Below are 12,458 nucleotides of genomic sequence, written 5' to 3'. Positions count from 1 at the left end.
TTACTTCCTAATATTCAAATGTACATCAAGACTCCAAAGCATCAGCTAGCTGCTTGCGGTCACCTTCTTTGGAGACGATACTCTGGTTTTGCAAATACTTTCAGTTGTACTTCAAAGACACACAACACAGAGACAGATGGGTCTGGAGAAGTAGTGGAGAACTAGTACGTCCAACCTTGCAAGTTGCCACATCTCTGCCACAATGACCTATACAAAAGTCACTTTGCTAGCTGCCTTTGCCTCACCATGTGCAGGTGTACTATGTTGCCAATAAAGAGAGAGTTGAATATAACACCTAAGATGACACAGCACAAATGTATTTTTTTAATATATTATTTGTCAATTAAGAAGCACAAAGATTGTAGGAATTGACCCACGACATGCAGGACTTACTTCCCTGGTGCTTTCTTTATGAACATAAATCCACTTTTCACGATAAAAACCTAAAATAAAATCAGAATATAAGCATTTTTAGGCTTTCACTTTAGGTAATGCCCCTAGAAAGAAACTGAAGAAAACAGAGCATCCTCAATAAAATGCTTCATAAGACAGAAGAGATGGTAGGATAGTTTTAATGAAGGAAGCTTGTAAAGGCTGAAAAGGATGACTACAAATTTTCAGAAGTTATGTACTTAAAAATAAAGGAAAAGTAGAATAATTTTATAAAACAAACACAAGAGGTGGCACACAATTGGCAGATGTAGCACAACTTTTGTCAACTGTGTACCAACAGTCAAGTTTCTCCTACAAATCCGCTGATCTTTTTTAATCCAACAGGCCCCTTAGCACTCAACACAAGAAAGTACAGAAACGAGCAACTTTTTTCTTCCTGAACATGCCACTCTTCCAATCTATTTTCTTCCGTAAAGGTGCCTGGTCTGCATCCACTTGGTTCAACTAGTTGCAGAATGCTACAGGGAAGTCAACTATACAAGACTAATAAAGGCACCTAGACAGACCTTGAGCTTTCAAAAGTTTGGTATGTTGTCAAATGAAAGCATGCTCTTACATATAGCCACTTGAATATTTTGGAATACGTTATCCCCAGACAAGCCTGGTGAAGCTTGCACCTTTCTGCAAGACCATCTCTGTTACAACTTTAGTAATATACAAATCATGGAGATAATTTCAAGATCAAAGCATCAGAAATGTCAAAAAGTTGCTTATCAACTTACCTTTTTTTTACCTACTCTACCAAATTCTCTGTTTCAGTAAGTTTATTTGCTGTCATACACTTATTTGCAGTCTAAAGTACAGCTGATCTTTTAAAAATGAGAACTGACAGAAATGGCTTTGATATATTTAAAAAGAACTATTTTCAAGACATTCAATACTGATAAAGACTTTACCAAGAGCTATAGGTATTATGACAAAATATATTTATGAACTGATTCTAGAGCTCTAACACTAATCAGAATTTGAATTAAGCACCAATAAAACAGCTGCTTTGGTAAGCAGAAGATTCCATAAGCATCCAGAAGAATTTAATCTAAAACTAGTCCACAAACCAAAACAGTGGTTAGTTTCAGAAGACATTTATTATTCGGGAATTAGTATTCTTAAATTAATTACCTTTGAATCATTGGGGAAAAAAAAAAAAAATTAAAAAAAAAAATCACACAACAGGTGATCAATGCCACAGCTAAGATGTATCCCTTCTCACACCAGAATTTGTTGCCAATACAGAAGTAAATATAACTCAGAAGGCTACTCTATAGATGAATATAAATGAATGGTTATTATAAAATTTCACTGAACCTACAAGAGTCTTCTAAAATAAATGAAAAAAAAAAAACAAAACCAAACAACAAACAGCCTTACATTGTGAATCCATGTTATTCCTAAAATGATCTTTTTTCCTTTTCTTGGCTGCAAACTCACAATCTTCAGTACTATATATTTCTTCATCTTCATCATTACCAGTTAAGATGCTGAAATAAACACATCTAATTAGAACAGCAGTGATTAAATACTTAAGACACATACAGCTTCTAATTCTCTGCATTAAAGTCTGCCACATGGAAAAAAAATATCGTATTTTTAATGATGTTCCTCTACCTGATGGTCTATAGCAACATCTATTTTGAGAGAAGCTGTCTTGCTCTTTTCTTCCCAGTGGGGCTGAATTTTGTGTCAAAGTGATTAAATACACAAAAGTATCTTCCTAACAGGTATCTTGTAAGTCATTGCTGACTTTTAGGAAGGACTACTGAGGAGACAGTACTAACTGGACAGTTGACTGTCTGCAAAGCTCTAGTGTACAAAAATCCATTATTTGAAATGGACCAAGCCTTGAAAAAGTATGCACACAGGTAAAAGTCAGTGCAGAATTACTGCACATCATCTCACTGGCAGAAAGCCAAAGACAGACATCTCTCTTACTACTGTCAACTTTGGAACAAATAAAGTCTTTATTTTAATGAAATTTCATAAAGCTTTGCTTCCCATTTTTACAGACAGTTATAAGGAGCAGCAGTACGAACAGATAAGAACAGGTATTCATTTTTCTAGCACAGAGAAGAAAGTTACTTCATATGAAGGCCACAGTCCTGCACAGATAAGCAGAATAACTGAGGATACCTGGTAGTGAAGTTTAACTGTAGGACCATCTTATTTCACCATTATTATTCTTTGACAGGAAAGTTGTCTACAAACCCCTTCCCATTCATTAATATTTTTAATCCAAATTTTTCAAATTAATCTATCAATACCAGTTTGAACTTCAGATTGCACCAGTAACAGCTGAACATTGAAAGACACCAGTTCATTCAAAAATAACCTGTACTTGGGCATTAAGTTGCAAAAAATCAAATGTTATTAGTTTATTGCTACCAGTTTATACAGTTAAAATTTTCACGCTTGAACCGTCTGTTAAGGAGGATGACTACACAACACTGTAGAAAAGCTTTGGTTTTTAATTGCTCTAATCAGTAAATGCTAGTTCAGCTTAAAGATACACAAGTTGAGAAAAATTCAGAAATATAAAGTTGTTTTCATCTTAGGTTTAAATCCTGAAAAAAAGATAACACAACTCTGCATTTAGATAGAGCTCAATCCAAGGCAAGGGCCTTAGTTCATGCCTTACCATTTTCAAAGCAGAGGCTAAAGATGCAACAACTTCAATATTCTACACAACATTGCCAGATATCATATCTGGTCAAACAGCAAAAGAGTTTGGAGAAAAGGAACTGGCAACTGACAAAAGCAGCACATCAACACTGGCAAGTTACTTTGATGTAATATAATATTCCTATCTATCAGGTTTTCTTCCAAAGTTATTATACAGGAAATATCTTTTTAAGCGCACTTAATAGAACTAAATAAATTATTTTTATTTACTTTTTTATCATACGGATTGTATTGCCACAACGAATGAAAAGTTATTGCAGAATCAGAAAAATTGCTACAGTATCAGAAATAGAGCCCAAAGCTCCCAGACCTAGCTTAATCAACCCAACCAATACAAGACTAGAGAGATATGGCCTGATACTCTGCAGGGTAATTCAGGCAGAACAGAAACACGCCCATTCCCACTGACCCAGTGCAATGGGGGAGCAGGGTCTTTAGAAGAGGAAGGTTAATCTGGCAGGATTCCTTCTTTCGTTCCTGGAGAGGAAATGTCTAAATTGCTTTCTCAGGACCACCTGAAGTGATTTAAAGCCCACCACTGCCCCTCCCCAATAATATACACTTCCTCAAGCATCAGCTAAACAAGCAAGGCAGCCAATTAATACAAGGAATTGCGAAGATTAAAAGGGATATTTCAAATACCTTTGTCTGACATTCAAATTAACGTGTGACATTCCTGGAATTCTTCATGTTGTTTTAGAGAAAAGACTAATTTGACTGTTATCTCTGATGATCTTCTCATATGACGCTTTATCTCCTCATGTTCTGTCCCTCTTCATGTGGGGAGTCTATCCCTACTTATCTGTACCCAGCATCATTCTTCTTGACAAACTAAGTCTCTTACTGACAATGAAAGCAAGGATCCCACAGACATCAGAAGAATGGGATAGAAGTACAGGCGCTTCCCCAGCAGCTGTTAGCCTTCCTTCCAGAAATCTGGAAAGCTGGTTTATGAGTAACAAAGCAACCCCTGCCCCCCATCAAACATCAAGCTAAGATACAAGAAACCGAACCAAGTGCTGCACATACCATATGGTGCAACAGAAGCCTTAACTGAATGTTTTTACCATAATACTGCACATGACATCTGAGTGCACCTGGAAGGATTTCAATACATACATAATACTGCCAACTTACAGCTACTCTTACTTTGTCTTGATGATGCAGTTCTCCATAAAAAATTATTCTAAAGCTTCTGAAAGCCAAGTACCTGATGTCCTTAGAACTACAATACCCTACATAAAGCATGCAAGAATTTCCACTTTTTCAAAACAATAATTTCATAACAGTATTTAAATAACCTCTTGGGTATGACACTTAAAATGCTGGAAAACTTGACAGAGCTATCCAAACTCCAACTATTCTTCCTCATCCCCTTCCTTCTTTTCTCATGGAGGAAGGAACGACCTCAAGTCATGCAATTACCTACAGAGAGACAATAAGTGTTTTAGAAGAGACTCAAAGCCATTTACAGCTTGACCATGCAGTGAAAATCCTGAGCTAAGTGCCTGCACCAAATAACATTACAGTATATTTGTCAAATGACAAAATTCCCTAAGACTAGATTCAAACCCAAGGACTTCTATGCAGAGCCAAAAACACTTTTGTGAATACCGTGTCTCACTTATGGAAGTAGACAAGAGACAACCCTGCCAGCCAAAATAGTTCATAGGAGCCTAACACACACGAAAAGGAATATCACCATCATGAAATATCTTCTTACATTAGTCTGAGTCTCTCTTTCCTTTATCTCAGACAGAAAGCATAAGACAATTTTACTCCTAAACTGCAGGCTATTGAGAGGTATTTACATACAATTCTGTAATTGAGTGATGTTCGCTCTCCACCACCAAGCTTCAAGTGGTGTGGTGCCATGGCACTGGAAATACATATCTGTGCTAGAATTTATAGGTAGTCCTATTCAGCCCACAGAGCTAGAATGAGCACAGCTGCAGCCACATTTCCAGTTACTGTACACCTTGAATACAAGGCACTCTTCACTTCTATAACAATATTAATTATCCAAATAAGAGCTACAGAACTGAGAGTCTCACTTTTTCCATCTCAGTTTCCATAAATGGAACTAATTTAAAGTGCAAGTGTTCAAACACTACTCCAAATAATTTCAATTGTTTCTGCACAATTGATTATGTTTGTTCCAAGCATGGTTATCATTAGGTCCACTATTTTTGACTAATCCATCAACCGGATTCACCAAGGCACTGGACGACTAATTGAAAAAGGTAAAAAGTTCTCTTTTAATAAAAACATATTCTTCAATTTATTAAGTTATTTACATGTCCTGAAGGTTTATTTCTGAATCTGTTTGCAAGTAGAAATCTTTCATTTCTGAAGAGAACGTATCTGTAACCAATAAAAGACAAAAGTTTGGCAAGTAACTCTATTCATACTTTCACTCACAGAAGAGAATACAAGTAATAGTAGAGAGGGTTTCAGTCAACTACATAGCCTGAATTTATTTCTTTTTCCTTCCTGTAACTGCTCCCTGGAATACAATACTCAACTACCACGTTTAGCATAGATTTCTACAGAATATTTTGGTGAAAAATAATATTTAATTTAATGGGTGAAAATAAATAAAAGCCTGTTAAGACAGCCAGACTGGCATACGCCATCCTCTTTATTCATAGTGCAGTTGAAAAAGAGACAAATAAGCACTGGTGTATTGTTTACTATATGCTTCTTCCACAAAGAAGGAAGCATTTTATCAAGTCTCACCCTTACTCAGTGCTGTGTCATGTTAACAGATACTCTAAGCTAAGCTGTCTATTCAATATATACTGATAACTGTTTCCAAATAGCTTAAGATGTTATGGAGAACCAGCCAGCAAGACACAATACACTGCTGTAATTCAATACGGAGCCCTGCACAGGCAATACAACCACCCCATGCCTGGGTATATGCTGGTATATACAGACTGGATAGGAAGAAGTTTTGCAGAAAAGGAGCCAGGGTCTTGTGGGTAACAAGCTGAACACTGGTCAGCAGTGTGCCCTTGTGTTGCAGAAAGTCAACTGCACCCTGGTCTGAGTTAACAAAAGTGTATCCTGCAGACTGAAAGAAGTAATCATCCCCTCTTATTTGGCATGAGAAACTGCATCTGGAGTACTGTGTCTAGTTTGGGGCTCCCCTATACAATAAAAACATTGGCATACTGGAACAGGTCCATCAGGGAGTTACCGAGGTGATAGGTACTGGAGCACACGATCCATGAGGGTAAGAGAACTGAGCTTGTTTCATGTTAAAAGAGGTGGTGGTGGAGGGAAATCTAATTACTGTCAGTATCTAACGTGAGGATATAAAGAAGATAGAGCTAGACTGCAAGGTTAGAGGAGGTGGGCAGTAATAAATCAAGTGGTAATGGACACAATCTGTCATAAATTCTTATTAGATGGGGGTGGGCTGTAAAACAAACAAACAAAATCACAGTGAGGGAGCTCAGAGAGGAATATAATTATTTAGTAACTGTGCACACAACTATCAAAATTAAATTAGATTTCTTTTCATTTGCCGACTATATTGTTAAAAGATATATATGAAAGAGGGAAAAGAAGTTGTTTTTTTTTTTTCAAAGGTATTTAAGACAACTTTTATGTTGGAGGCTTACTGAACACTCTTCCAGACAACCATAGTCTTTTGTATCCACAGTGGCCAGACTGCGTGGAAAAAGAAGCCCAAATAAAATCAGTGACAGATGAACACAAAAAGAAAAAAGGCATGAAGAAAACAGTAGGTCAAGATAAGCTTCATAATAATTCTTCACTGCTTGACAACTCTCTTGAGGTTTATTTCACAAATTTAGAAAACACAAGGCATATGAGTACAGCAAGTCCTAACTTGCCTGTAAACTCCCTCTAAATCAGATCAGTTACTGTATCATTTACTGGACTAACAACAAAACAATGAATGTTCCCTTTTCTTGTTATGAACACATTAAGATGGAATCTAGGACCAAGAATGCTATCCCTAAGAATTACTTCTTGGTGGAGAAACCAAGTAGAACTTTGTTTGGACAAAGCTATTTATATCACACCAGTCTGTGGACATCTGCCACGAGTATTACTTTAACTAATATCTTTCTCACCTGTTCTACAGGAGCACATACAGTCATACACTGTATTAGAGAATTACCACAAAATTACCATTAATTGTGTATTTGGAGCAAAGGGATTATATGACTGCTATAAACAGTCCTAATGCAATACTCAATCAACAGAAAGTCTTCATTCACTTCCAAGTAACATTTCAATACGCCTGTTGGCACTTGCAATTTATAAGTCTCACTCTTGTCTTTAACTAGTACTTGACAGGTTTTTTGTTTGGTTGTTTTTTTAATATTTTATTTTTTAATTTTTAAAGGCACACAACATAAGATGGGATCTGTCTGTCTAAAATAAGCAACTCACACAGCAGTGACAAAAGACCAAAGTCTCCATAGGTGTTTCCTGTCTGCCTAACCAAACAAAGCACATGGTTGCATCTGTATACTTCTAGCATATGCAGAAGTATAGTCTGAACGGAAATTAAGTCAATCTTTGCCTTCCCACTTGCTATTAACTCATGCAGAGTCACTTTTTTTAAACTTACACAGTGTGACTGATATCATTCAGCTGATTATTCCCATCCTCAAGTGCAGGACTGAAGGGTTCACACCGTTTCCATCCATCTTCTGTTTTAACCCATCTCCATCCAGGGGATCTCCAGTCTTGGCCCAAAAATGGCATGGTTTTTCTATAAGCAGAAAAAAGACTGTTTATGTATTATTTAATTATTAAGAAAAGCTGCAAAACTTCCTGTCATTATTTCAGTTTTCTCTTTAAACTTAAAAAGATATAATGATTACCTCGAGGAAAGCAAGCTCTCTGCAGAGCATCCTTTTAAGAAACAGACTTAGTGGTTTCTTAAGTATGTTTTTGATTCTGTAACCTCATTCTTCTTGTCTTTCAGCATTTATTAGATCAAGGCAGGCTTCCTAGTTCTTTAGAGAACAAGGAAAAACATCATGGGAGTCCAGGAAAGGGACAATACCAAAAATGAGCAACATTGTACCCTGTGTAATCTGTTCCACCATGACCACACAGATTACTGATTTTGAGACCTGACTAATAAATGGTTGTTAAAGAGTTCGACAGGCCACAAAATCAATGCTGCTCCTTTTATTCTAAGACTTATAAATACTGAGTTTGTGTTACACTGTATAGTGATGTTTCAGTAAAGGAATTTTCATTTTCACAGTTGTTGTTGAGGGTCACCTCCCACACTAGACTATTAACTGGATACCAGGACAAATGGAGACTGCAACAAAGTCAAATTGTGAAATGTCTCCTGAAATTCCTATAAACAGATGCAAGTCATCACAGGTATATCATTCAGTGTTCTGCTACCCTTTTTCAAAAAGGACATTCATGTCTGGACATTAAGAATTGGAACAAAGCAGTTTCCTACGATTAGAAGACTCTGACTTTGCTAGCTTTTGCCCTCTTCTTCCCATTCATTGTGCATACACACTGCTCTTTATTTCAACTAGAGATTTACATGCAAGCCATACAGGGAAAATAGCATTATCATATATATTAACATATATTTCAAATAACACCAATACCTTTGTTCCTTGTGTCAGCTTGAAAAAATATTAGGCCACATCAGTCAAACATCACTATGAATTTATTTACCCATTTGCACTCTTGACCAGCACCTGCACAATATACTAGTTAAAAAAAGGAGTAGACACAGACACTTTAAAAGCCAGTTTGGGTTGTTTGTTTGTACAGTTTTAATTTTTTTTATTAAAAACTGCACACCACACAAAACGAAGTACATTGTCTAGCCCTCAGTGCTGACTAAAGTCCCTCTGCTACTTATAACTCAGCCTTCCTCTGCATGTAACAGGAATCTTCCAAAATTTACCACATCCTTTCCTCCAGCCACCACAAACTCTATTCATGCCTATCTGCTTTTCCAATCTTTTTACTGCTTCCTAGGAGTAATATGAACCATAACATACTTTTTTTCCAAGTTGTTTAGAACTCTTCTCATTTTGACTGAAATTATGGCCTCTTGTCTTTATGACACACTCATGAGCACCAACTATTTAAACAGTTGTATTTCAGAATAACACAGATTAAAGTATTTTTACTCCAGCTAAGATAAGCAGAATTTATCTGAGAATTTGTTAAATCACTGAAAGACTCAGAAAACACCAGACAGCAAAGTCAAAAACATCATCTTAGGCAAACATAAAACAAAAGGTTTTGAACCATATCTACAGATACAGAGCTCACAATCTACCCCTGGTCAGCAGCTCTATAAAAAGCCCTATAAAACCTATTGTAGGTGCATGTCATTACTCAAAATTTAAAATCTTAGAATTCAGAACCACAGACATTATTATAGGCTGAATGGAATAACTTGAGAAAAAGATTTAAAATATTTCAAGAATGCTTACATCAATAAAGAATTGTTGGGAAAAAGGAAGTGGAAACACTGAGAACACATATTTGTAGCAAGGTGGGAATGGGTATTGTTAGAAATTAACAGGGCAAGGTACAAAAAATGAAGATAAAGAAAAAAACTCTCTGAAAACAATACAAGAAAACATGAGTATTTTGTTCAAGTGGATGGAAGTAGCTGAAGTCCAAAGCTAATCATAGTTTACAGAATAGAATGCTTCAATGCTTCATTATAAATTCTTAAACTTTGAAAAAAAAAAACCCCAAAACCCGTGGTTTCAAGGTATCAGGCCACCAGTGTAAGTGCTATGTGTAACTTCCTCCTAGGGAGCTGTATTGGCATTTAAAATAACATGCTACAATAGTTACATGCTCTAGACTAGACTACTTTCCAGATCTTTACAACCTGAAAAGTGATGGTCTTTCATTTTAGGTTTCAAAACAGAATAAATGTTCTATCATCCCTCCTCCAAAAAAACAGATTAAGTGTTTTCAATGTAATGCCAAAGGTATTGGGAAGCACACACACTGAAGATGTTTGCTCCAGAAATCCTGGAAAACCATACCTAAGGCAAAAAGCTCACAGAGAGACAAATGATTTCTGTATATGTATGATATATTCAGCACATTACTCTCTACAAGAAAAAAAAGCTGTTCGCAAAATCACAGATTACTTTAACTTCTTTAAGATTACTTAAACATTTGTGGAAGATTATAAGTAGTCAGTAAGGTTGTGAGGTTGGTACGTTGACCTATTTTTTTTTCCAGAGAAACAGATATTCTTAGCCCAAGACATAGTTTCACTATTGCACCAGCTAAGAGTGCATCCATCGGTAGCAATTCCACAGAATGACCTGTGCTCATGCTCAAAAGTTACAGCTCATGGAGTCAGAAATGTAAAAGTACTCTTCTAGTAACACCATATACACAACTAGAAAAAAAACCCCATTGCTTCTCAGTTCCTGTAGGATTGAAACGTAGATCATTGTTCAGAAAACAGTAAGCAATCAAACTTCAGAAGCTGCAGTGTATCACAAACATCCCTCTCACATGAGAGGTGGTCATAGAGTATGACTGCCTGGACAGGTAAGAAGATTCAAGCTTTTGCTCTGCCTCCACTCAGACTTTGCTTCCCACTACACCATTGTAGTAAAACATCCCCGTGGCTTCCAGACCAGAGCTTGCTTTCAAGCGCTCCTGCATACCTTATACAGTATACCTTCAGTAATAGCAATCAACTGTTTACGTGCTAAAACTTGCACCACAACAGAAGATGAGCTCCCTAGACTCGGATTTTGGGAAAATGCAGTGGGACAGGGTTCTTTAAAGCAAAAAAGGACTTAGAAAGGAATATGGTCATTATCTAACAGCAAGGGTTTAAGACATTGGTCACATTTAACTTATTTCTAAAATCAAATAAGAATAAGAGTTCTTCACTTTTCATCATACGCTTTTTTCCTCAGAAGAGGGGGAAAAGGACTGAGGAAAGAAGAACGACCAGAAGGAAGCACAGAAGTAGAGGGCTGGGTATGCCATCTTAGTACAGCTTGAGTATAGTAACTGCTCCAGCCATCCTTGCACTTGTAAGGGACTTCTGCTTTCCATGAGGTAGATAACTCACCACAGGAGCAAACATCACTGCAAAGCCATTCAGAATTGCAGCAAGTCATCCTATTCTGCCACTGTACTGGAGATCTCTTCTGTCTATCTGTTCCTATCCTTAACAACATACAATTATGACCCAAACCATTCTTGTTATTCAGTAGCAAGACTGTTGCCAACATGATGGGAATAGGCAAGGTTCTCCTGTTTCCTCACGATCCAGCAGCACACCCATCTCTTCCTTTAGCATGCTAGCAAAATCTTTTCAGCAGCTCAACTGTCAACAGAAACCGCTCCTTCACACCCTCACTACAGGCAAATGACTGCTAGACTACCTTCTTCTAGGAGCTAGCCCAGTCAACCTCTGTGACTCAGAGGTCAGAGTCTGCTTACAGACTTCATCCCGCCCCATGTTTTTTCATATCAAATGACTGTCTCAAATCAAGTCTTAAACTTCCGCAAGACCGTGATTCATCAGGTCCTCAGCTTTCCTCTTGCCCATCCCTATCCTGATTGTTACTTCCCCATACAACAGTTTTAGCACAGCCAGGCCATACATTCCTTGGTTCCCAACAGGCACATATGCTCCTCCTCTCCAGCTGAGCTGCCTACCCTAGGCTTCTTCCCTCCAGCCTGCTGCTGCCCCAGCCCTTGCTTCTCCTAGTTCTCCCATCCTCATGCAGCCTATTGCTATCCCAACACCCCACTCCCTCCGAGCAGGCTCCAGACAGCCCCTCCATGCCGCCCCACACTCCTAGCCCCAGACCCATCTGCCCATCCTGACCCTACCACCTTGCCCAAACCCCTCCAGCTCCACATGCCCCTAAGACTCAACCACAGCCGTATGACATATGACATACGCCATACCTCCCCATTCTGTCCACAGCCCGTCCCAAACCCCAGGGGCCCACAGGCCTCCCTTACACAGCCCCAACAGCCTTTCCCCCAGCTCCCGCCTCACTTGTACACCCGGCCCCTCACACCTGGGCCTTCCATCGCCCCGGCCATACCACCCCGCCCCCTCTTACCTCAAGACAGCAGCGGCAACGCTGCTCCCCGCAGCGCGCGACCTGCCCGACACCCCACCGCGCGCTCAACGCGGGCCGCGGGGCTATTGACGGAAGTAACATGAGGCTGCTCTCCCCCCGCCCCCCGCCCCGCTGATTGGCCATCGGCCGCGGCGCTTGTTGCTACCCGGCAGCGCCCTTCTCCATTGGCGGAAGGGGGCGGTGGCGTCACCGGCAGGAGAGGGCCAG

General features: G+C 38.6%; 1 protein-coding gene across 4 annotated transcripts in view; it reads right to left on the bottom strand.

The window, feature by feature from the left end:
- The window catches only part of FBXO25 (F-box protein 25), a 28,975-nt gene extending 21,100 nt beyond the window's left edge, over window positions 1-7,875 (bottom strand). For 2 of the 4 annotated variants that reach the window (XM_010295734.1, XM_010295733.1), the window contains exons 1-3: window positions 7,739-7,875; window positions 1,822-1,931; window positions 394-443 (exon numbers count right to left, since the gene is read on the bottom strand). In XM_010295734.1, the coding sequence (XP_010294036.1) occupies window positions 394-443; window positions 1,822-1,931; window positions 7,739-7,875 (297 nt within the window). Of the gene's footprint in view, window positions 1-393; window positions 444-1,821; window positions 1,932-6,427; window positions 6,437-7,738 lie in introns of those variants that run through there. The other 2 variants (XM_010295736.1, XM_010295737.1) reach the window with 2 other exon arrangements.
- Between the last annotated feature and the right edge of the window lie 4,583 nt (window positions 7,876-12,458).

Source organism: Phaethon lepturus, unplaced genomic scaffold (genome assembly GCF_000687285.1).
Source record: "Phaethon lepturus isolate BGI_N335 unplaced genomic scaffold, ASM68728v1 scaffold2851, whole genome shotgun sequence".
Lineage (NCBI taxonomy): Eukaryota > Metazoa > Chordata > Aves > Phaethontiformes > Phaethontidae > Phaethon > Phaethon lepturus.
The sequence above is the reverse complement of the archived record's forward strand: the minus strand, read 5'-3'. Positions and strand labels throughout refer to the sequence as shown.